The sequence below is a fragment of the Contarinia nasturtii genome, unplaced genomic scaffold (assembly GCF_009176525.2).
Source record: "Contarinia nasturtii isolate CC-2019 unplaced genomic scaffold, AAFC_CNas_1.1 Cnas_scaffold_285, whole genome shotgun sequence".
Classification (NCBI taxonomy): domain Eukaryota; kingdom Metazoa; phylum Arthropoda; class Insecta; order Diptera; family Cecidomyiidae; genus Contarinia; species Contarinia nasturtii.
In genome coordinates, this window is record NW_022197640.1 from 1,586,625 (window position 1) to 1,607,880 (window position 21,256).

The 21,256-nt window shown below is 33.1% G+C and overlaps 2 protein-coding genes across 3 annotated transcripts; one reads left to right on the forward strand and one right to left on the reverse strand.

Annotated features, from left to right (window-relative positions):
* Positions 1-4,500: 4,500 nt before the first annotated feature.
* Positions 4,501-5,777, forward strand: LOC116337584 (NADH dehydrogenase [ubiquinone] iron-sulfur protein 3, mitochondrial). The gene is made up of 5 exons (XM_031762263.1): positions 4,501-4,637; positions 4,716-4,787; positions 4,869-5,116; positions 5,210-5,455; positions 5,548-5,777. The coding sequence occupies exons 1-5, from the start codon at positions 4,577-4,579 to the stop codon at positions 5,707-5,709; spliced, it is 789 nt and encodes a 262-aa protein (XP_031618123.1). The 5' UTR covers positions 4,501-4,576; the 3' UTR covers positions 5,710-5,777.
* A 469-nt stretch (positions 5,778-6,246) lies between these two features.
* LOC116337347 (broad-complex core protein) lies at positions 6,247-19,332 on the reverse strand. Of its 2 annotated transcripts, none has more exons than XM_031761785.1 (8): positions 18,969-19,332; positions 18,521-18,700; positions 17,569-17,992; positions 17,396-17,461; positions 17,220-17,296; positions 16,990-17,119; positions 8,754-9,412; positions 6,247-8,673 (listed from the first exon to the last, which is right to left on the reverse strand). In XM_031761785.1, the coding sequence occupies exons 2-8, from the start codon at positions 18,689-18,691 to the stop codon at positions 8,365-8,367; spliced, it is 1,836 nt and encodes a 611-aa protein (XP_031617645.1). In that variant the 5' UTR covers positions 18,692-18,700; positions 18,969-19,332; the 3' UTR covers positions 6,247-8,364. The 2 variants fall into 2 exon arrangements, with proteins under 2 accessions (XP_031617645.1, XP_031617646.1); XM_031761786.1 differs by lacking the exons at positions 6,247-8,673; positions 8,754-9,412 and adding exons at positions 10,978-13,057; positions 13,497-13,625; positions 14,169-14,372 and having other exon boundaries at positions 18,521-19,317.
* Between the last annotated feature and the right edge of the window lie 1,924 nt (positions 19,333-21,256).

Here is a 21,256-nt window from a genome sequence, read left to right on the forward strand (position 1 = left end):
GCATCGTGCATCGTTGAAAACTTGAGCGCTAACACCAAGCACATCGACAGTTGGATAGAATGAATATTCGACGTTCAATAGCAGCAGCAACAGCAGCAACAGCATAGCAGCAATGTGCACCGAAAGCATATCATCGAGTGTTTGCTGAGCCAAAAGCATTGTCAGTATGTATCCATGTTCCAACTCTCAAAGTGGTGCAAATTGCGCGCTACAGGCAAACCCATTGATGGTATGCTGTAAACGAAGTGAACAGAGCTAACTGAGCATGAGCATTTTGGAGCGAATCAAATAAATATTATGGCCAAAACTACCGATAGAAACGGGAGTTTGCTTTTTTCCCGAAAATAAAAAATGAAATGACATAAACACACTACCAATAAATACGAGAAAAAAAACACATACAAATAGAGAGAGAAAGACAGAGATACAAGAGTATCCAAACAGGACAGGTTGTTAAAAAGTCGACAAAATAACGGCGCGGTGACAACAACAAACAAAACTGAATCTACTCTCAAGCTCTTTGAAGTGGCGACAGAGTGTGCAATGTGCATCGACGGAATATACATGCATTGTTGCATGTGATGTATTTTTTTCTCTCTTTCTCAGTCTCCTTGAAATTTTCTACCGCCTTGCAATAGTATTTTCCGATTTGAACGAATAGCGTAATGTTATTTTCAAGTGTTCAATGGTGTGCATACTGTTTATTTTATGCTGACAAAGTAAACATCTTGATACTTATATGTTTCAAACGCTCTTAAATTATTTATGATAATCACATTCGATACGCGATCCCGTTTCAAATTGCATATATGCAGATTAAAACCTTCCTGCTGTGTGTCCCGGGCGGCTGCTATTCTTTATCACATTCTAACGACAAATCACACAACTTCACAAAATTCAAACAAATTGTCCCAAATAATGAGTACAACTAACAATATGTCACTTGACAAGCGAATAAAATCAATTATTATTCAATGAAGGGAGATAATACCATTATTTCAAGAAAAATTTAGAACAGCCGATGAGTGCTAAAGGAAAAAATAGTTTCGCACTTTCGAATCAATCAATATCAAGTCATAAATGATTGAAAAGTTTATTTTTAAAACATAGTTTGTTTCTTAAAACCGTCTACTCGAATTCCGATTTTCAATATTAATTTGGCAACATTGCAAAAATGTCTACGAAGAACATCGCACATAAGGGTCAACGCTGTCGATATTTTGGCATGCAAACATGCACAAGTCAAATTTGGGATTCGAATTAAAAATTTTACATCCATATTGTTACATCTGTGTGACCTTTGAAACGATAAGGAATTCACGAATATCGACACGGTAAAAATGTGTTCCAACCAGATTTTCTTGATAATTTCATTGCGGCGCCTGAACGAATTTCCCCATTGTGATGACAAAAGAACACTATCTCAGTCCATTCACATACATAATCTCTTTTCTTTTCGATACCATTACACACAGTTCACAAACTATATGATAAAGAAGTTTTATTTGAAGAAGAAAGAGCTAAAAAAATGAATCGCGCAAATCCAAATCGCTATTGTGATAGAAAAACGATTGAGAAGTGGAACAGAAAAAAAGTTCTAAACACTAAAGAAGCAAAAAAAAAAAAAAAAAACATTACGAAAAAAATGATCGAATAAACAACGTATACGTTTTTCTTTCAATCGTACTCCAGTTCGTTTACTTTCTGCAAAATGACAATGGATGAAGGAGAAAAGGCGAAAAATATTCCCGATTCGAACGGAAATTAATGCAGATTCATCCGCTATCTTCTGATTTTATGTGCGATTATATGGTATTAGACGTTTGTATATGTCTATTTATAAATGAGAAAAAAGACGATATCATACATCCGATTTCAGCGCGTTACGTTTTTTTTCTCCCCCTCTCTATCCTTTCCATTCATTTTTTTATGCTGCAACGTGTAGCCGGTACACAATGAAATTCGTTATAGAATTATCATCACATTTAACCGGTTGCCGTTCGAAGAGTGAAAAAAAACGACGGTGGCGTAAGAAAGGCATGAAAAATACGATGAAGAATCCAAAAGTTTATTGTGTATTCAACTTCGCTGAACACTGATTTTGACGAATGTATGCGATTTACTTCGATACCATCATAGATATCATCATATTTAGAGCATCTCATGGATTATTTACGATTTTCTCTCTCTTTCTCAATCTCGAATATTCGCACAAACAAACTCATCCACTCCGACCATAATTAATTCAATAAAAAAATTCATAATGGTAACCTGAGATTCAACAACCACTTGTGTGTCACCTTAAAGTAAACGAAGTCTATTTGTTAATATTGTTACCACACATCTGTTATTTTCTAGTTGTGATCCCTTTCAAATAAAAAAAACGTTCAGTTTTGTAATACGCGAAGCAATTTTCCAACAAGTTGATCTTTCATGTTAACAATATTGCGATTCATAAGTGTACGTAAGCTCTCTATTGAAATTGCTTCCAAAAATTGAAGATTTAAAAATACACTACCAGTTCTTTGGCCGTAAGGCTTAATGTAAACGTGGAACCATACTTTGATTTCTGAGAATTATTGACTTGAGTTCAGACCCAAAAGCTTTCTTTTCCACTGCAAATGTTATGATTAAATGTTGTTATCAAATGCTATGAGCGTTAAACAGCCAATAAGCCACTTACCGTTAGAAAGAGGACATGCAGCTATCTGGTAAAATTTAAATAATTCGTAGAATTGGTTTAAACCTTGCTAAGATTTTTCCCGCATTTTTTATGTTTCGGCCAAATGGCCGTAAAACACCATCAAACATGTCTCAACATTAGATAATTTATATATCATTGAAAAGCTAATTTTAAAATGAATATAAAAGAATTCATTAAGATTAAAATTTGTTCCGGTTTTTTAAATTATAAAACAATTTGTTTCTCCATGACTCTGCAACTACATGTTCCACCTAGATTCAAACTAACAATGTGTGCAGCTTCATTTATTTTATCTTCTATGCGCTTTTCATCCAACCACAAAGTGTGAGCGGAATCGAAATCCGCCCAAAAAATGTTCGAACTTTGAAGTGGAAATTTTCAACTTCTAAAAACAGGGTCCATGAGGAAAAAATTAATGAAAAACCACTTATGGAATAAATCAAAATGCCCAATCGAAATTCAGAACTCTATATCTTTACTAGTGCTTTCATTGTTCACTTTAAGCAACACTCCTAGGGGGTAAACACAAAATTAAAAACTAGAAAAATTAAAACTTATTCGGTCCTGTCAAATGCAGTGACCGGTTCGCACATATTTCTATGCTTGCCTAAATACGCTAGGTAGCATAGATATGCCAAGCATAGCCGCAAACGCAACCGACGCATCGCCGTTCACTCTATATGAACAATACACATGTTCGTTTATGCAGACGACCGTGCGCATACAATATAGCTCGAATCGAATGGTGACGGGTGCGTTGCGGCTTGCGTCTCCGCTATGCTTAGCATAGCTATCAGGCATAGAAATATGTGCGAACCGGTCACTGGTCAAATGTACGCGTTATATTTTCTAAAAAATTAGCAATATTAGATCCCGTGTATCCCCCTAGCAAAGCTGGGCACGAACATCAACGACCAACTATTATCGGTCGTTCGTATAAGTTTTTTTCGAACCCGTCGGGACTAGTCTATTAAATAATTACTAATTGTACAAAAAAAAATAATTAAATAAATAAATTTTCAAATATTTTATAATTCATATAAGTTTTCTTTCTCAATTTATGTGTTCAAAATATTAAATTTTATTTATTACGTTGATCAAAATAAAATAATCATTTTTAGTTGTCAAACAATAACAGACAATTTGATTGCGGAATGGATTGACTAAATGTACCAATTAGAATTAAAAAAAAAAATTAATTGCCTCTTTTCATCACATAAGGAAGAAAATATGTTTAATTTCTTTTGCTTAAGTAATTCCGTACACACATCGTTAAACATCAATCAAGTTTTCTTCGTTAGTTATGTTCTTACTATTTCAAACGTATATTTGGCAGAGTCAATTTTGTAAACATGCTCAAGAAATTATATTATATTGTTCCGAAGATTCTATCGATTGCACTTCAATAAAAGTTTTGCAAACTTCGGCCAATCAAAATTGAGCCTGGCTTCAAAGAAAACGGTACTCCAAAAGTTTAAATTGTTGCCAATACTAAAAGAAAACTGGATGACACTCAATCAAAATCATTGACTTTATAAGTCGAATATTAATCTAATCATGATTCTATTTTTTTAATTGGCTCTTACAACAACTCTGCTTCCGTTGAAATTTTAAATATACATTTTTTTGTAAACTATAGAATGGACCGCTTAAATTTGGTATAAACGATATTTGGAGTGCCATCTATGGTTTCACGATTGTACTAAAATGTGAGCCTTAATAGGCTCGTGAGTTCACGAGCTACCAGCATATGATATCTGTTCAGTACGTTTGGCATGATTGCTGATTATTATATAAACATATTTTCTTTCAATCTGTCAAATTTCATACAAAATAGAATTTAGAAAAGTTTAGCTACAACACTTGCTTCCGATGGCATCGTTTCTTCGAACACTATCCACCAATTTACGCAGTGGATTACCATTAGCAAATGGTAAGTACATATGAGAAACCCTCTTAATTCCAATATCAATCATAAACATTTTCGGTTTCGTGTGATTTCTTTTTATAGTTGCCAGTCGAATCAATTCGATCACAGTGCGGTCACTGTCATCGGAAGTAACAAAAGCTGAAGACAAGAGACGTATGTTAATTTTTGTTGCCAATACAATGAAATTTTTTCATGTTTTCGTAATCAATGCCAATTTTTTGTTTTCAATTGTAGCATCGGTCCGCAAACCAGATGAAGCAGCGCGTGTTAATTTGACAGATTTTGGAAAATATGTAGCCGAATGTTTACCAAAGTATGTACAAAAGGTTCAATTGACGGCCGGTGATGAATTGGAAGTTTTAGTAGCTCCGGAAGGTATTATTCCAACGCTACAATTCTTGAAAGATCATCACAGCGCTCAGTTTGCCAGTTTGGCTGACATTGCTGGCATGGATGTACCGAGCCGAAAATATCGATTTGAAGTGAGTTTTGTAAAAAAAAAAATATTTTATTTAAATCTTCATTCATTCGACAAAGTTTACATAATAAATGTTGATTCGCATTCTCATTTGTAGATTGTGTATAACCTGCTATCACTACGTTACAATTCTCGAATTCGTGTCAAAACATACACAGACGAATTGACACCACTTGAATCAGCTTGTGAAGTTTTCCAAGCGGCCAATTGGTACGAACGAGAAATTTGGGATATGTATGGTGTATTTTTCGCAAATCATCCTGATTTGCGTCGTATTTTAACTGATTATGGATTCGAAGGACATCCACAACGCCGAGACTTCCCGTTGTCGGGTTACGTAGAGGTAAGTAAAATGAAAAAAACCAAAATTTGATATTTCAAGATGAAAAAGAGTCATCATGAAAAATTAACGGAAATACGATTTTTTCTTTCTAGGTACGCTATGATGATGAAAAACAACGTGTAGTATGTGAACCATTGGAGTTGGCCCAGGAATTCCGTAAATTTGATTTGTCAGCACCATGGGAACAATTCCCCAATTTTAGAAATGCGAATCCAGCGTCGGAAGAAATTTCCACAAAACAAATCGAAAAATAAAACCGCTGAAAAATTTATGTAAAAAAATGTTCATTATACGAAATAAAGAAGAAAGAAAGAAAAAAAAGTGCACAATTTATTAAAAAAACGAATAAATGTAAAAAAAGTAATGAAAATTGAAATATCCGATGAAATATCCATTGGTTTTTGATTTTTTTTGTTTGTTTCTTGCATCATTTCTTTTTATTGAGTTCAGTTCGATAGAAAAAAATGGTGGTTTTGTCAATGATTTTACGTTTTTAGAAAAATAAACATTTGTCGAGTAATTCCTTTTTCTTAATGAACAAAATATTTAAAAAAAATACTTTCCTTAAGAATTATTGCGGAATCGCATTTGTATTTTCATTTAATCTCCAATATCTGTTAATCAAAAGAAATATTTAAGAGCTACAATTTTAGTTTTTGGTTTCCAATTCGGTCAAAATTGCATGATAATTTATACAACTTTTGTTGTTGTTGTTTTAATTTTCAACGTAAAATAAATTATAATTTACACAACTAATTATCTGTCATATATATATATATTTATATCTATGCATTTTCTTCGCTTTGCTCAATATTAAATTTTCGGCTAAAGAATATATTAATTAAACCAATCATTGTTTTAAAATAAGACCCGTGTTTACCAAATTTTAAATATTAATATTCAAAACTTCTATCTGATAGAGAATCTTTTGCGGTTTGGATCATTTTATTTTGTATTTCAATTGTTTTGTGTACTTTGGCAGCAGTGTATCTAGTTTCTTCCGCATGAGTCATTATTGCTACTAGCATAGCTTCCAATAAGCACGAGTAAAAGATTTTCATCTGTATACAGTGATGATTTGTATCTTGAGCAAGGAACCAAAACTGGCTATTTAAAGTGTTGGAGCTTGACTAGTATAAGTGAAATCAAGCTCATGCAGAGACACTGTATATACCATCCCTACTAAATATAATGAAAAAAAAAACTAATCCATAAAACAATTCATGGGTTTAAATAATACCAATTTTATACATGTACGTAGTATTGCAGTGTGTGTTTATGTGTGAACGCAATTGACTTGATGCTTATATAGATGGCTGAAACTCTACTGGCCATTTTATTTCGCTCCATTTTAGTGTTTTTTTTTAACTCTTTCAGATTGTCATGCACACATGGTTTGCTTGTATGATGTATGTATTTCTCTTAAATTGTCTTATAATTAATTTGATTCATTTTCAACAAATAAGACTTTTCTACTATGATGATTATTTTATTGGATGAGCCTTAAGCTCCCTTATGGTACAACAACAAAAATAACAACATCAATTTTATTTTTGCATTCAAAATTGGATTTCGGTTGCGATGGATTTTTATGATTTTTTTTTACCAAATTTTCGTTTGTTCACTTTTTTCTTTTTTTAAACTATTTTTTTTATTACTAATCATGTACATATTTATTAATGTTTCGTGCACAACAGAAAAAAACGATTTTTTTTTATTTTGTTGTTTTGTTACATTTTCGAGTTTGGTTTTTGGTTTTACAAGATTTGTTTGGTATTTTTGTTTTAAATGTCATCAAAATGACAGAAGACTATGTTATTTTTAATATATGTTTTAGTTTGCTAAATGGCACCATATTTTGTCAATTTTACCAAGATACTTCTCGCAAATATTTATTATTTATTTGGTGATGCAATTCAAAGGAGATTTAAAAATGATCCCTTAGTGTAAACTCGTTCACTTGTTCGTCCCACATTTCAATTTGATAAAAAATTGGATTTTTACTACTCAAAAACATCAAAGAAAAAACATTGAACATTTGTGCTTTTTGAACTACCATGTTACTATCATATATTTTTTCATATACGACACAGTATTTTTTTTAGTTAATTCGTTTATGTATGTTTAAGTTTGTTTGAATGTATGCCTAAAAAATCGCATTTTGAATTTTGCAATTACAACAATAACAATGTTTTTTTTTTTTGAATTCATCGGGAATTCTCAGGTTGTCTATTTTGTACTTTTGCTAAAGGATATGATTCTCTACAGTAAATTTTGCGTTGGGCCATACAGCATAATCAGATTGAAACATTTGAATTTTGCCGGAATTTGAATTTGCTTTTTCATGTTGCCAGATGGGATCAAAAACTAAGTCGCAATTACAACAAAAACATGAATTCTAAAGTGCGTTTTGAAGCTGTGTTTCTTCATTCGCAACAAAAAGCAAGAAAATGTTCACTGAAAGCCAGCTAGAGGTCGTCAAGCCAAAGCGTTGAACAACTACAACGGTAAAAAAAATGTATCGAAGATCACTTTCAGAAAATGATTAGCCAAAAGTATGCGAAAAAAAAATCTCGAAAAAATAAAATAAAATACTGAAATGTTTGCGACTCAGTCCAAGACCCAAAAAAATGATGGCTTTTCTGTCTCTACTTTCTAATTTAAAATCATATCATTTCATTTGATTTAAGATCAGTTAGTTATGTCAATATCTGCAATAACACACATATATATATAAATATCGAATTTAGGAACACGGTTGGAAAAGAGTTCATCTGATTAATCCGCATCTTTTACAGAATTTTTTTAAAATTCAATTACTTCATATGTATGTATGTTTGTGTGTTTGTGTGAAGCGAATGAAATTGCATTTTTTGGTGGTATAAAATTCATTTGTGCGATTTGAATTCTTACGACAGTGAACTTGATTTCGGATGATGTCGTAGTCCAGATGGTGTTGTCAAATTTTTTGCTGTATCATTGGACGAAGAAGTTGATGGTTGTTCATTTGAAGTTTGTCGTTCATGGTATTCTTGAAAGCATGGCACAATGCACAAATTTGTTTGACATTCAGGACAATGATATTTTGTTTTGCGTCGCAAAATACGTCCATGTGCATCAATCGTATTCCAACAGAAATTACAACCTAATGCCGGACCGGGTCGAATAACTGGACAATGTTGCGAGCGGTTTTCTAATGAAATCTCTCGTAATAAATGCTGTAAGCAGAATGTGGACAATATAGTTGTTGTTCTTTTTTTAGGTGGAAAATACGATGAAAGCGAAAATTATTACAAACCTGTGGCGATGAAACAGATCGTTGTAATTCTTCAGATCTGACTCGCATCGGTGGCGGACCTTGTTCGGTCGGTTCAGATACGACAAATGTTGGACTTAGATCATGAGGCATTTTTTGTTCGGTCACCGATATACTTGTGCTGACCGATGGACGCACCGAATGGCTACTGCTGCCCGACGCTGATGCATGTGAATCCTTCTCCTCGGCAACTATGAATGGATCAATGGCAGTGCCACGTTCGGGCGGAGGCGAATGAGATGATGGCAGAGAAAGTTGACGATGCAATGAGAAATGCGAATGCGACTCTTGTCGATGATAAGAGAATTGCGTATCACATATTGATTGACTTGGTGCACTGTGTTGCTTGGTTAAAACTGGAGCATGTGGTACGGTAAGTAATTGCATCGCCGTCGCTGCCGTTGAAGATAATGGAGGCGGTGATTGCGATGATAATCGTGGCGATGGTTCGGACACATGCCGTTCCATTTTCGAAACGGACGATGTGGCTGATAAACGATGTGAGTATGGGCTCGAGCTCAGTTCATAATCAATATCATCTGGTGAGGACGGCATTTGACTTGGATCGATGTCTTTTTTAATACGCGATTGCCGTATCAATGGTCTTCCACGTTTCGCTCCAGGTACAACTAAATTTTTAGCTAAAAATGTTGTGAAATACATCCGTCAATATTTTGTTCAATACGGAAAACATTTAAAAGAAAAAAATATTATTGCCATCGAAAAAAGCAATAATATAGGAAATATGCCAGAATGAACGAGAAGTAAACGTTGAGAAAGGTAAATTTAAAATGAAATGATGATGATCATGGTGATGATGGTGATGATGATGAGTAATGAAATGCAAATGAATGAATCATATTAGCAATCGGTGTGAGTTTTTTTACTTTTTCTTTTATTTTGCATATCGATTGAACTTTATATTTACAGAATTTTTCTTATAGGCTGATAAATGATTTTTTTTTTGTTCGTACATTATTTCTCGTGTGATTGTTTGTTGTTTGCTTAGACTTTTCATTTCATTTATCCACGGATAAAATAACCTGATTTTATTTAGAAAAATATGCATTATTTAAATTACAAATTAATTTATCAAAAAAGAAGAGGGGAAAAAATTAGGAAAATGAAACATTTGGTTATTGGACTTAAGGTTTAACACATCAAATGTTTATTCTCGTTCGTTTGTATTTTAAAGTTTTATTTTTAATTCACAGAGAATTAACCAACTTGTATGCGCTACAAAATGACTAAAATTGCAATTAAATCTATTACAGCTATATATATATTTATATACGTGTATATTCGGTAAAACCCAAGACAAATTCGGATGCTAAAAATACAAAAGAAGCCATTTTCTGTATTAATAGAGAAAAATGAGCGTTTGATAACATGAATCGGTACAAAATAAACACATTCAATCGGCCAAATTGTCTGGAATTCAATTCGAACGATATTCTGTTGTGTCACATGAAATATGTTTTTTGATATGAAGCAGCTTCAACTTGTATTTTATATGGCACTTCCATACGTTTTTTTTTTTCATGTGGAAATAAATATACTTTTGCTGACAGAGAGAGAGAGAGAGTTGGAGAGGGGAAGATCGATTCGCCCAATGTCTTTTACATTGCAAAACTTTTCTTATTTCATATTAACAAGTTAGAGTTCTCTTAAAATCACAATTGAATGGCGATGAAAAATAATTGGCTTTTACTGGTATTTAATTATGTAGGAAGATATATGCGCATCAACAGTTCTTATTGATTGCATTTATTTCACTTTGGATTTCATCTGGTCGGTTCTGCAGTGTAGTTACAAAATTTGAAAAGAGCTATTAGGCTCAATGCTCATAATTTTACCGTAATCAAAGTAGCGCTAACATTTAATACTCATCAGTACCTAGCTAGCACTTCGAACGACCTAAGTAAAAGTACTCCATTAAAGATATTATATAACCTTTTTTTGTAAATATGGCAAAAACAATTGAATTCTTCAATTTGTGTGTGTGTTTTTTTAGCTATCAAGCATGATGAAATGGGATGAGCACAATTAGTGTTTATGTGGTTTTTGATTTATTTTATGCAGCTTCCATATTACATTCGAGATTGGCTCTTTTGGCCCAAATGAAAACCAAATGAAAACAAAATGAGAATAAGCAGAGCGTTCTTCTGCATGACATATGAAGTAGCAAAGAAAATTGTTCCTCCTCTCTGTGTATGTATCAGGGATGTTTATTATAAGAGTTTTATTTGTTATTTCGTTTTGTCTGTTGTTGTTCACTTTAGTAGTCACATAATATGTTAACATCTACATAGTTACTATTAGTATAAATTTTTGCCATAGGTCAATTTGAAATCTTACAATCTAGTACACATATAATTTACTTTCAAAAGAGTGTGTGTGTGTGTGTGTGTGTGTGTGTATGAAATCAGTTGTGAAATCATCACACAATATTATGCAATTGTTCGACGATTTTTGCCGTTGCGATTCTGTATTCTGGATTCGATTTTTATATTTTTACCTACGATCTTGTGGGTAAATTCTCTTCTATCTTGTTCATCCTGCACTAAAAATTTACTTTTCGCTTTTGCTTTTCAATTTATTTGAAAAATAAACTAATGAAAATGATGGCTACACATCCTTAAGTATAGAGTTACATTTATAAACAAGTTCAAAATTCCTAGATGTATATGCATATAAGTAAAATCCTTTTCAATATTTATTTATTTATTTTTTATAATTCATTATATAGGACTTAATTTCTGTTTGTTTTACGAGCAGCAGAAAAAAAGTGTTGTGCTATGTAGCCTAAATACGATAGAGTTGCTTGATAACGTTGGAAATGAAAACGAAAATATATACTTGTCAGTTCGCTATTCAGAATATATGCAGAATTTTTTCATTTTATTTTCATATTTAAATCCTTCGTTTAGATGACACAAACTATTAAATATTGACCCTCAAACATGTACTGTTTTGCAAGTAGTTTAAATTAAGACAGTAACACAGACAGAACACCTTTTATTATAATTATTATTAGTATTATTATTATTATTATTATTATTAGTTTTTTATCTTCTTCTCCTTCTTCTTCTTCATCGTCCTTTCCTTCTTGTGTTTATTATAAAAATTCATTCACATTTTCTGTATCGAAATCGAATATGTCACATCGTTTTACATATGGTTTTGAAATTTGTGTCTCGGTTTTTTTTTTGCTATTTTAATTTTTAAATGGTTTCTGTTTGGTTTGAATGTGTTGTTGTTGTTGATTTTGTTTCATTTGTTGCTGTGTTGAGATACTGGTGATTTTGAATGGCGAAAAATTATTCGAAGACGAAACTATTGTTCAGATGATTATCACAAGATCGGTGTCATGCTGACTAATGCACAACCGTTCGACACACGTCCGTAATCGTTGTGTTATCAATTATCCAGTTACAATCGTGCTCCTTTCAAGTACAAAGTTGTTAATCGAGAGTGGTGCGACAATGCAGAACTTTCGTGCATTTTGTCGAATATCGATATTGCTTTTTACTCCGTATGTATGGTGACGGTAGTGTTTGAGTGGGTTCGATGAACATTGATAATTTGATATCAATTTATTTGCGATGGACGCGTAATGAACGATCACACAAATGGAAATGTACGTCATCTTGTTTACATTGAATTAAAATTTAATCCTTGTAAGTTTATGGCCGTTGGATTAACATTCACTCCGTCTGGATATCGTTGGCGCTGCAGTGTGGTTGGATGTGGTTCAAATGATACATGCGTTGTACGCGATGTGTCAAGGAAACTCATCACACCCATTGCTGGATGTGCATGCGGTGGACACATAATTGATGTTGATGTTTCGGCTGGCGGTGGTACCGTGCTCATATTTATTGTTGATTGTTGTCCTGGTGTCATATTGTGTTCATAGTTTTCCATCGATGTATTCTCTTCATTGGTTGGTGTGGGTGATGTGGGTGGCGGTGTCATATTCGGTTCCAATTTGATTCGATTCTTTATGCTCGGTCGACTAATTGGATAGCCACGTTTTTTGTATTCAAGCCAAAGCGTTCGATTATTACAACCATACATTCGGGCTGCCTTACAAAAACCGATGCCACCATAACGAACAGCCTCCAGTGCCCGCTGGAAATTTTCATCGCTTTGCGGATTAACTGATCGCTTTCGTTTTGGAGCGGCTTGTGATGTTGTGGCAGTGGATGTTGATGATGATGATGTGGTCTGTGGTTGTGCGGCCTGTGGCGGCTGTTGTGACTGTTGATTTGTAGTTCCACTAGCTGCGATTGAGAAAATTCTTGCTTAGCTTACGATTTTGTGCGTTCACAATTTTTTTTTGTTTTTCGTTTGAACTTCACCAAATTCGGCAAAAAAAACAAAAATCAAACCGTAATAATTGAATGACATATAAGGAAATTAGGCTGGCTATGTGGGTGAGCTCTGATATTTTTAATCCAATGCAATTATTTGAATTTTTCTTGGTTCTCTTGTGAAAGTTTCAAATAATGGAATTGGAAAAAAAAAGTTTCAAAGCTAAGCCAAAATGACCACAGCCCAAAAAGAAAATGCTGTTTTTTTGTCATATTAGATTATTCAATGTGAATTTTGATTGAATGTCTTTTTAATCAACTATTATCTTTTGCATAATTGTTTTTGCCGAATGCAATTAAAATTCATTCGAAACAAATGTTTTCAGCCAAAAGAATTCATTATCCTTACAGTTAATAGGTGACTGGTTTGGAGTGGGTCCTTGACTATATTGTACTATATTCGAGTCATTTCCTTGTGGAGATGTCGGTGTCGATAAACTCGCCGAATAATTATTGACTAAAGTATTTGGATTCAATGCTAATCAGCAGCACGAATAAAAAAAAATATATTGGTTTAGTTTAAGAGAATTTCTCGATTTTCTCGACGCATCAATTCAATAAATTCTTCGGCAAATGTGATTCTCATCAGAATCGCTGACATGTCGGATGATTTTTTTTCTTTTCTTTTCTTGAATTAAATCAATGAAGACGACCATCGTTCAACTTTTTTCTAATGGGATTAATTATATCCAAAGAGATTATAATGGATGTGGTAATCAAATGGGAAAAGTTTTTATTATTAATAAAACTTTAATTTTATTATTAATTAACTTTTTCGATATTTTTTTTTTCAATTTTGCAGACCATAAAATGAATGAAATCAATAACAGAGCTCATCGAATATCGGTAATTCCTTACCAAGAATAAATCCAACATTGAAATGCGATGACGAATGTCATCAATGAGGTGTATTACAAATCGTAAAAATAACATTTGCCGTAAAATTCAATGAAATGCAGAGAAAACCAAGAAATTTTCAGATAGGCCAAACATTTTTTTGTGGGGGGGTTTATTTTATTACTTGCTATCATCTGGCCACTCGTGTACGCCGATCCGTATTGGATTTGAGTGTGATTCGATGACACAGCTGTATTTGATGTCGGAGCTGTATTTGATGTGTGTTGATTATCTTCCGGATTGTTGTGGTGTGCGGATGATGCTAGTCCAACATTTGTCGTACATGTTGATAGTGTAAATCTATAATTCGAATCGATCCATTGCACACCTGGGAGAGGATGAGAGCCAATTAGATAAAAAAGTTCATTTGAATGTTCACCGAATTACTACAAAATCGGTTGCTTGCATTTTGTATGGAAAATTAAAAATTTTCGTTTCGCGTACCGAATTGTCTCTAATATTTAAAAAAAAAACTACACTTTGTATGGAAAATCACAAATAAAATGGAAGTGAAATAAGGAAGGCGACATATTGTCAGCCCACGCATTTCAAATCAACTAATGGTCAATTGCCCATACGAAGGCAAATGCATGCAGTAAATTTCGAACACGTACTTTGTGCATAATTATCGATTTTTTTTTTAAAGAATTTTCATATTTTCCATACAAAATTTGATTTTTTTTTGTAAATTAAAAAAAGTTTCAAAATTAAGACACGAAAATCTAACATCTTTTTTTATTTTGTTTATTTTTTTTGTTCAAATCAGTTTGTGTTTTCTTTTTTTTTTTTTTAATTTATTCTAATTGAAATGAATTCCATGAAAATAAAATAATTAAAAAAAATTCAAATAAAATGTTTAAAAAAATTTCAAGAAAAAAAATCATATGTTGATTAAGTTAGCAAAACGAAACAATTTGTTTCCTTGTTTGTATTGTTTGATGTGAAGTATAAATTTTTGCTTGCTTCAACTTCTTTTCATCATAATGTATCTGCACAAAATTTGTGTGATGATATATACGAAACGGTATGTACGAAAATTCAGGAATCGTAAAAGAAAATCAAGTAATGCGACCATTATCTCATTACAGACGTCAACTCTTATTGATTAAATATTTCTCCAAATGTTCACAGAACCAAAAACGAAAAATATACATATATTGCTTGAATGAAAAAAACTGGTCACAAAACGAAAACAAAAGTACTTTTTTTTTGTTTATAGAGCTCTCTCCTCGTCCCAGATTGCGCAACAGGTAACGCACTCTTGCAAATGTGCGCAATAAAATAGATTTCACAACAAAACAGCAAATGTTAAACGTGTGGAAAAATCATTACAATTTTTCTAAGAATGATGTCTGATCTGAGAGGTCTTAATCATACAATCACATATTTTTCATCTTCTTCTGTTCATTTTACATTGATAATCGCTGTTTGATTGATTTTTTTATGTGTGGTTGTGTCGTTCAACATTCAATTGTTGTCTGGTTAATTTACATTTTTTTATCTATTTTTTTTTTTAAGTTTGGTTCATACAGTTTGACTGATCAATTCAAATGTATTTACATCTTATTAATAAAATTTAAATGATTCGGTGTGTGTGTATGAGTGTGTGTTGTAAAATGTGGCTTGTATTGAAACAAAATATTCATGGAAGAAAAATAAAAACAATGTGTCAATGAACTTCAACATTCAGTTCCTTTGCCTCTTCTGCTAAGCATACATTCTGAACAACATTTTACTGGTTAAATTCTAATTGGCTAAACAATTATCGTATAGTAAACAAATTATTTCATGAACTGGTGTTTGTTGCGAAGAGCATGACAAATACAACTATTTGCCTTATCTAAATGGAATGATTTCGTAAAAAAAATGCAAATGGATTTGAAAGCATCTTTGTTGAGAATCGGACGATCCCGATTACGCTATTTTCATTATAACTGAGTGAGCACTGAACACACTCAACCACAAAGAGAAGAAACAATTATGGGAAAGTATTTTTCCTAAGTTTTCCTCTTCTCTGTGTATAAATGAGAAAAAACTAATACAATCAGTTTCCTTACTGTGCCAACAAAAAACTTCTTCACATAAAGTCTTTTTATTTTTTTTTTCAAAACTTTCGATTAGATAAAAAAAATCATGTTAGAATTGTATAAACAGAAAATTAATTAAAAAAACGCATGGATTTGATTATCTTATGCCAATTTCGGTTATATGATAAAAGTGTGTACGGTTGCTCGTACGCCTGACGATAAATATGATATGTGTGATGTAGTGGTTCGAATTGGCTTCCAGATAGCTAGAGTGCCATATCAAAATAAATAACAATGATATTAAAACAAGAAATCTTAAGATTCTGAGAGGCTCAATAACAACGATTTTATGAAAAAACGCAAATCAAAACGCAATTATCTAAGAAAACTTAGAAAAAATGTGCCGTTCATTTAACGATTCATGACATTTGATGAAAAAGTATGAGAATGAGTGTGTATGATTGTATTTGTTTATGAATATCATGCAAATCTAAATCAAGGAGTTTGTGAGAAAAAAAAAATATGAAAACACAGCGGAAAGAATTCAACATAATCAAGGGTTAATGCCGCTCATTTCTGGCAAAAATGAAATCACAATTGAGAGAACGAAAAAAGAAAACGATACGCGTCGTCCGTTCGAACCGAGTTTAAAATTATTATGTTTCTTTTTTTAAATAAAAATGATATCATGGTTGAGACATTAAATAAAATAATTCGATTAATTGATAGATGTTGAGATTTTTCGAATCTCGAAAAAGTCCTGCATTTTCGAATCACGACTCTATTGCGCCTGTGTTTCCAGGCAAATCGAAATGAGTAATTTAACAGAGAAACACAGACCAAATCCATTATACGCTGTCAACGAATATGCAGAACATTTCCGGTGAAAATGCTAAAAGCGATAACTATTCCACCTACCGTGTGGTGTTTGTGATTGCGAACAACTAACTGAAGTTCCATGATCCGATGGCGTAGTTGGGCTCGTAATATCTATGGGCATCTGTTGCTGCGACACATTTGACAATTCATCCGATTTCTTAATATAAGACTACAGAGAATTCGAAGAAAATATATATGGATAATGAAATAAAATAAAATGTGATAAAAACACGAATTTTGTCAAAAATAAATATTTTATGAATACTCACGATCTGATGGATGTGATGCGAATGATTTCCAGCATCAACGTTTTCGTGCGTAGCGTCATGTGGTTGATTTGTGGCATCTGGGTTACAACTTTCTTTGATTATTTTCGTATTCATATTATGGGATAAATTTGTTGGTGCCGATCCACAGAATGGATCAATTTGACACATATTTATACCTGCTTGACCTTCGATGCTGCTATGTTCTTCCGATGTGCGCTCAGTAGATGCCGAACCAGAACCAGCTATACCCGCCAAAAAACAAATAACACAACAACAAAAACACAAACATATATCAAAACAAACGTTTTGGTTTTCTGAAATTCAAAACGAAAACAAAAAAAATGCATACCTGTTGAGGCCTTTCGCAGCCGTTTTCGTCGATTTGCCGAGGGTGATATTGTGCCAGGTGTCGGAGAACGTCTTTGTGGTTGCTGTTGTTGGGTTTGATGCGATGTTTGATGTTGCAGTGTCTGTTGGTGATATTGCTGTGATTCGCTGCTTCCCCACATTGATTCAACGCCACTATTTTGCACGTTCGGATCGGTTTGATCGGATGATTTGCTTTCGGATTTGGTTAGCGAAACTGGATCGGGCATCTCAGCTAAACCTTTGATTTTCAGCATTTCAGCTGTTTTTAGTATATGTGGAAGTTGCTCTTGTGACACATTTACTTCACCATAGTACATAAAATCAACCATCGTTTTCAGATCATTATATTGGACATCTTTCAAAATCACAATCGGATGCTGGCAAGGATTGGTTGTGAACAACGACTAATATATCACGGCATGGCGATGTGATGTCATATTTTATGGAAAATCGTAGCAAAACAAAAAATTTAAAGAGAAGAAAGTGTGGAAAAAAGGAGAAAATGATGGAGTTATTAATATAAGTGTGTAAGCAAGACACAATTCCAATCTCGCAAATTGTGTACATTTCGCACAATCACTCCAAACACTTGCAAATACAAACAATCATGGCGGATTCAGCGCATATATAGATAGGTGCCGATATACTTACTATACACACATAGTATATGCGTGCATATGCATAGGCACATATTCCAAAGAACTGACGCCAATCAAGCGCTCAACAGAACCCACACAGAAAGCGCGAACAATGAGAACGGAAGTGTGTACAGAAAACAGAAACACTGAATGTAACTCTGGCGATAACAACATACATCTTCTAAAGCAAGAAATTTATTTTCTTCACTAAGGCACAAACACACACACACACAATGCATTCGTGTTTTCATTTTCGCTAGTCTAATGTTTAATGTTTGCAAAATTTAAAAATACCTGAAAGTATGAACTACATGCTGAAAGTACAACTTTATGTGCCTGCAGCTGTCTTCCTTCAGCCGCTAGCGTAACGTCAACAAGAGCCTCATTATGTAAAAGTGATGAAAACACTGATATAAAGTTCGGCTGATGATTGTTCCAGCGCAAACAAAATTGTTGCACGGACATTTTCTCTCACTAAATTTTGTACATATCACAGGGCACCAAACGAGATGAGAGTACGAATAGCACAGCACAAGCAATTCCAAAAAAAACGAAATCGAAATTGAATCGATTCAAGTTGAATGCGAATCAAGCGAATGGCAGAATGAAAGAACACCAGAAAAAAATAACAATATATATATAGGTAATAAAAACAAGTTAGTCGCCGCAATTACACTTTATGACACTTTGGTCGTTCAATTTAAACAAACACAAATGAAATCAGTGCACGGAATTTATTTACCAAAAAAACTGATTTTCCTTAGGACCTTGAATTCATCAATGACGTCATTCGATAAACAATATTGTATAATTCGAGCATTTACACAGTAGCAGAGCGAAAAAAATGTGTGTTATTCGATTACAAAAAAAATACGAGTCAATTTTTTTTATCCAAATGTGAATATATTGCATTCATTCAAAATGTTCACTGCACAATTATTGATATTCACTGTTATCAATTCATTCTATCCATATCAGGGGCGATAATTGGTCGATGCAGCCCTTGAACTTATATCAAAATTCAAGAATTAAAGACGTAATTAATTCGTTCACGATTTTTTAGTTTAGGTATAGAGAATCAAAATGGCGTTTTCTTCTGTAATAAACTCAGCGTTTGCGTTCGTCTGTGACTTATCAAGCTTATCGAGGGTGCGTTCAAATTGTCATCGAAATGCCATCTACAAAAGTAGCTTCTATAAACAAATCAAAATCATTTGCATTGTTTGGTAATCGATTTTATTTTATTATAAAATATTATCTTTTTGCTCTTCTCACAAATTGAATTGATCAGAAAAATAAAATTAAAAAAATATTGAATCCATTTTTTTTATTCAAAACAACTTAGCTGGTCGGTTAACGTTTTGCAATTCAAATTGTACAGCATTTGTTTTCATAGTGAACGACGCCATGGTTTTGGTATACCCGATGCGTGTTAATTTAGTGTTGACAGTTGTAAATGAAAACAACACAAATGAGAATGATGCGAAAATGTCAAATAGTAAATTTTCACATAAACAAAACATACAACCAACAAAAAGTGATATGAATTGCGCGAAGCGTTCCTATCAATATGCTTGACCGCGCACATTTTAAAGCAAAAAATACCACATTTATGTGTATGTTTGCAATTTTATTTACATTTTTTTTTGTTCATTTATTACGATTGTAATGTTTTCCAAATATTATGCGTAATGCTCATTAAAATTCTTGTCATTGTTGATGAACGAATTTGAATGTTGCATTTAATAGAGAAGGACGACATTCAAAATACTTCTGATAAAGGCCGGAGAATGGCAATTGCACGCAATCCACGCTGTCAATAAATTTTGGTTATTCTAGATTCGTGCGAGAGAGTGTATATGCTTCGCATAAAATTTATTAATTCGTAAGCATGTTGATAGAATGTTGTATGCGTTCCTTTGTTCGATCATTCCATGCAGATGGAGGCTTCTTCCAAAATTCGTTTACACACAAAAACATGTTTTCGTTTGCATTGTGTTTAATGTGTTGCATTAAATCATTTAAAATAATATTCTCATAATTTGATAAGGAAAAACCACGAACAAGCAAATTAATTAAGGTATTGAATAAAATATGAATATGCGCTATGTACATCCCATTTTCATATTAAAGAAATTAAATCATTCAAATTTAAGGTTTCCTATTTTTCTTGAAAAATTTGACGATTTCTCTATAACGCCCACATAATTTACATTCATTTTATGAGGAAGCAAATCACTATGTGCCGGCAACAAGATATCCACTTATCACGTCCAATTCATAAACAATTTGATATACATAAGAAATGACTTGGCTCGTCGTGCTGAATATATCGCGCGTCAACTAACGTTATTACTATTTAATGCAGTGCTGCCGGCATGCTGCGAATGTAAAACACATTCAATATATTAAATGATAAAGTAGACTTTCTTTCAGCTTCAGTGCTTTCTCAAATTGCGTGGGCATTTTTACAGTTGACGCAATTGTAAATGGTTCTAAGCTCATTAAAACTATTTTTTCATTGTAAATTGGCGAAAATAACATGAAAACGGTTCAATTTCATTGTTTCTCATCAATGCATATCGTTCGCTATTGATTACAAGACAAAGATATTTTACACACATACTGTTCGGTATCCATGGTTTACCATCGGCCATTCAGTTTGTTCGCCGCTTTCCCCGTCACTGAGCGCTTTCAGAAGAACAAATGCAAAGATGGCAAGAATTTCGTTAATAATATTCCTATGTGTGTTAATTTGAGCGTTCGATTCTTAAATGGAAACGAAATCTTTGTATATGAAGTATTAGTGTATTCAATGTAATATAGAGCATCGACGTTGCGATTCTCTTGCAAGCTGTTGATTGTGAACGGATACAGCATATATACGGAATAGAAGTGATAGAAAGAGAAAGTCAAAAAGAAGGGGGAGAGCAGTAATAGTTCGAAGGATTTCAAAGATGTGCGCACTTTCCTAGCGCATTATTTATTCCCCACCAATCAAATCATCCACAGAGCATTTGCCGTTCAATA